General features: G+C 41.5%; 1 protein-coding gene across 1 annotated transcript; it reads left to right on the forward strand.

The window, feature by feature from the left end:
• Positions 1-1734: 1734 nt before the first annotated feature.
• LOC129291317 (hydroquinone glucosyltransferase) lies at positions 1735-3492 on the forward strand. Its single transcript, XM_054928605.1, is given in 5 exon segments — positions 1735-2061; positions 2063-2173; positions 2175-2895; positions 2964-3187; positions 3189-3492. Coding segments are annotated over 5 exon segments (1425 nt in total). The 5' UTR covers positions 1735-1860; the 3' UTR covers positions 3357-3492.
• Positions 3493-4158: the final 666 nt, after the last annotated feature.

A 4158-nucleotide genomic window follows, 5' to 3' on the forward strand; every position in this document is an offset into this window, starting at 1 on the left:
TAAGCTGTAAGGGTCAAAGTTTATGTCTTAATTTTTGAAGTCAGAAATTTAGATCAAGTTCAATGAATCAGTGCAAATAAATTCAAAAAAATTAAAACTAAGCTTAACAAAATATTATATTTTTAAGGTTTGGACCTATTTCAATTAGGTTTAAAAAAGCCTGAATTTATCTTAAGAATATGTTTGGGCCTTTTGAGACTCAGTTTGCTTTAATTATCAATTTTATTGAATTAAAATTATGATGAATGAGTTGCATTAAATTAAAATTTAATAATAATATTTTAATTGAGTTAAAATTATGTGAATTAGATGATTATTTAAAAAAAAAGCATGAAAGAGGATAAAAGATTATTATGAACAATGGGAATGGCAAAAAAGGGCGGTAAAGAAAGAAAAAAGAAAAGTAATGATGGGAAGAATCTAAAAACAGCATGAAGGTTTGAGAAAGTAGGAATGAGAGAGGAATTATCAAAGGAGCACAGAGCGTGGAGAATATCCTCAACAGTAAACGCCACTTGCTGGGGTTGGTTGGAGAAACGAAGAGGGAGGTTCCTGATGACATAAGCATCACGTTGAAGTGACGTCATCACCCACAAATCTTAAATAAATAATACTGCCAACTTTTATTTATTGCTTCTAGATACATTGCCCACTCTCATCTCCTCTGTTCCCAATTATTGAAAATGTCCACTCTCTCTCCCCCCCTCCCCACGCACACACACACACATTCATATGTTTCCAAGCATCTTTTTCCAACCCAATAATATTCAAACCCATTCATATGCCTCCTCTCGCAACTACCATCTATTCCTTCCTTTCGTTTTCTCATCGATGCGCCATGTTCCACTTCTTTAACATTAACCTTATACTATTCCTAATTTCTAAATACTTTACTTTTTTTTAGCCAAATATTCTAAATACTGTACTTTATTACACTTCTTCTTCTTTGTATTGATTTAATTTTCTATTCTTTTCCCATTGTTTTCTTTAGGAAATCTTTACTATTCAATTTGTTTGATTGCATTAAAACAAAAAATCCTTCAAATAATTCAAATATATCAACCAAATAGCTAAATTTCGTTCAAAATATCATTCTTTTTTTTTAACTTTCAGGTCTTCTCTAATGAGAAATTTATTATATATAACATTATGGAAAAAATATTAAAAAAGTTGATATGCACGTAGATATAAAATTATAATGAATGTACGTGATAAAAAAAAATAACGAATCTGCTCCCATACACTTCTTTTGTTTTTTTTTAATCACTCCCATGCAATCTGACAAAAGAAAGTGTTAAACTCATCCATATGGCACCATCTAACCTTTCACAACCAAAAGCTCTTGCTTTACCAAACATCCAGACTAAAATCTTGGACAATGTTCATGAATAATGATCGTTTTCTTCGTACGTGAAAAAAATATCTAACCCGGACAAAATCGAAATACTTCCTTCATTTCCTCTTTCCCGTTTTAATTTGCTTTTTTACTCGGTTCGTTAATATATATCCTGTTCCAAATTTTAAAGTATAATTATTACTAGTTTCCAATAATACCCGTCTCGCGTTACAGCGTACATACATTTTGTTTCTACCGGCTTCATTCATGTTTTGTCGTATAAAGAGAAGGAAATACGTACGAGATTTGTATTCATTGTGCAACATATATTGGGAAATAATTATCCACTAAAATACATGCACACACGGACCAATCATTCAAAAGCCAACCCGCCACCACAAGTCTCTTATTATATAAACGCCTCTCTTCTCTATCTTCATTCTTCCACAGAAATCCTCAATCTTCAATATCAAAGCCCACATCGAATAGCTTAGTATTTTTTTGCCTCCCGGGTGATAACTTCCATGGAGTCCTCTCAATCTCTGATTCCGAAGCCCCCCACGGTGGTTATGATTCCGAGCCCAGGCATGGGCCATCTCATTCCCATGATAGAGTTCGCAAAACGACTCGTCGTTCACGATCTCTGCGTCGCCTTTGTCATCCCCTCAGACGGCCCTCCCTCTAAGCCCCAGAGGACCGTCTTCCTCGGCCTCCCACCTTCTATCCCCCCACACCTTTCTTCCTCCGGTTTCGCTCTCTGAACTCCCCGACACCTCCAGGATCGAAACGATCATCTCCCTCACCGTTGCCCGCTCCCTCCCTTTTCTCCGCGACGCCCTTCCGCTTGCTCTCGGAGTCTCATCGCCTCACCGCCGTCGCCGTCGACCTCTTTGGCACCGACGCATTCGACGTCGCCCGAGAATTCGGTGTTTCTCCTTTCATCTTCTTCCCTTCTACCGCCATGGCCCTGTCCCTGTTCCTCTACCTTCCTCAATTAGACGAAGAGGTTCAATGCGAGTACAGGGAGCTCGAAGAACCGGTGAGAATCCCAGGGTGCATCCCGGTCCACGGGAGAGATCTCCTGGACCCGGTCCAGGACAGGAAAAACGATGCCTACAAATGGCTCCTCCACCACAGCAAACGGTACCACCTTGCCGAGGGAATCATAGAGAACAGCTTCACGGAGCTCGAACCGGGGGCCATCAAGACGTTCCAGAAGAACGAACCGGGTTCCCATAAGCCTCCTCTTTATCCGGTCGGTCCGCTGGTGAACATGGACAATGCTCACAGTGAAATCGACGGGTCCGGGTGCCTGAAGTGGCTGGACGACCAGCCACACGGCAGCGTCCTATTCATCTCCTTCGGCAGCGGTGGGGCCCTCTCGACGGCTCAAATCAACGAGCTCGCTCTGGGGCTAGAAATGAGCGAGCAAAGATTCTTGTGGGTGGTGAGAAGCCCCAATGACGGAACCGCAAACGCGAATTACTTCAACGCGGAGAGCGAAGCAGACCCTTTCGGCTTTCTCCCCAAAGGGTTCGTCGGAAGGACCAAAGGCCGAGGCTTCTTGGTGCCGTCGTGGGCCCGCAGGCTCAAGTCCTGAGACACGCTCGACCGGCGGGTTCCTGAGGCTTCTTGGTGCCGTCGTGGGCCCCGCAGGCTCAAGTCCTGAGACACGGCTCGACCGGCGGGTTCCTGACCCACTGTGGCTGGAACTCCATCTTGGAAAGCGTGGTGAACGGCGTGCCACTGGTGGCCTGGCCTCTGTACGCGGAACAGAGGATGAACGCGGTGATGGTGACGCAGGACGTGAAGGTGGCACTGAGGCCCAAGGCGAGCGAGGGGGTTGCTGGAGAGGCACGAGGTCGCCAAGGTGGTGAAGGACTTGATGGAAGGCGAAGAAGGCAAGAAGCTTCGTTACAGAATGAAGGATCTGAAGGAAGCTGCCGACAAGGCTCTTTCGGAGAATGGAAGCTCCACCAAGTACATCTCAGAGCTAGCCACCGTATGGAAGAACAAATAATTAATTACGTCCACCTATGCCAGTTGTTGATGAATTTAGGTGCAAGCCAAACAGGCCCTAGTGAATTTGTTATTGGGAACTGTGGTGTTAATTAAATTCAAAACATAAATACATGCCCAGAACTTTGATGGCTTGATATGCTTACTGTATACATGAATTTGTGTTGGCAAGATACATAGTTGGAGTGTGGGGAGATTTTGTTGATAGGGTAGATGAGAAAGAGACATGGTCGAAATGAGTGGTGAAGGGAGGAATGTTGTTTCATTTATATGGCGAGATGGAGGGAGGTGAGAGAATGAAGAGCAGCACACGAGAGAGTGGACGTGGGTCCTACGTCTGAACACGAAATTTGTGAAGACACAATTTAAAGGTGGCAGAAACTCTGATCTTTTGGCCGGCCGGCCGGCTTTGGTCATTTTGCATGACCCCGCCTGTAACACATGCCCTCCTGTAATTCAACTTGGGTTTAGTAAGTGCAATAGGAAAATCAGGAGAGCCGTAATTGAATACTCCCTCAAATTCAAGCACATTTTAAAATATTTATTTAATTATATTTATAAATTACAGTGTGATTTTTTAAATAATATTTAAAATATATTTTTAAAATTTTTTTATAAAGAAGAAAAGTAATATGACATTGTTTTTTTAATTTTTATATAGAAGTATATTTAAAATTTTATATACTTTTATTCCTTATTTTTTTTACATTAATATTGATGAAATTGATAAAAATAATTTATAAAAAAAAAGAATATAGGATAATTAATCCTAACCACTCTTGTTTTGGTTTTTTTTTTTTCCT

The sequence above is a fragment of the Prosopis cineraria genome, unplaced genomic scaffold, assembly GCF_029017545.1.
Source record: "Prosopis cineraria cultivar Desert tree isolate PC_DT_omini unplaced genomic scaffold, ASM2901754v1 PC13, whole genome shotgun sequence".
NCBI classification, from domain to species: Eukaryota; Viridiplantae; Streptophyta; class Magnoliopsida; order Fabales; family Fabaceae; genus Prosopis; species Prosopis cineraria.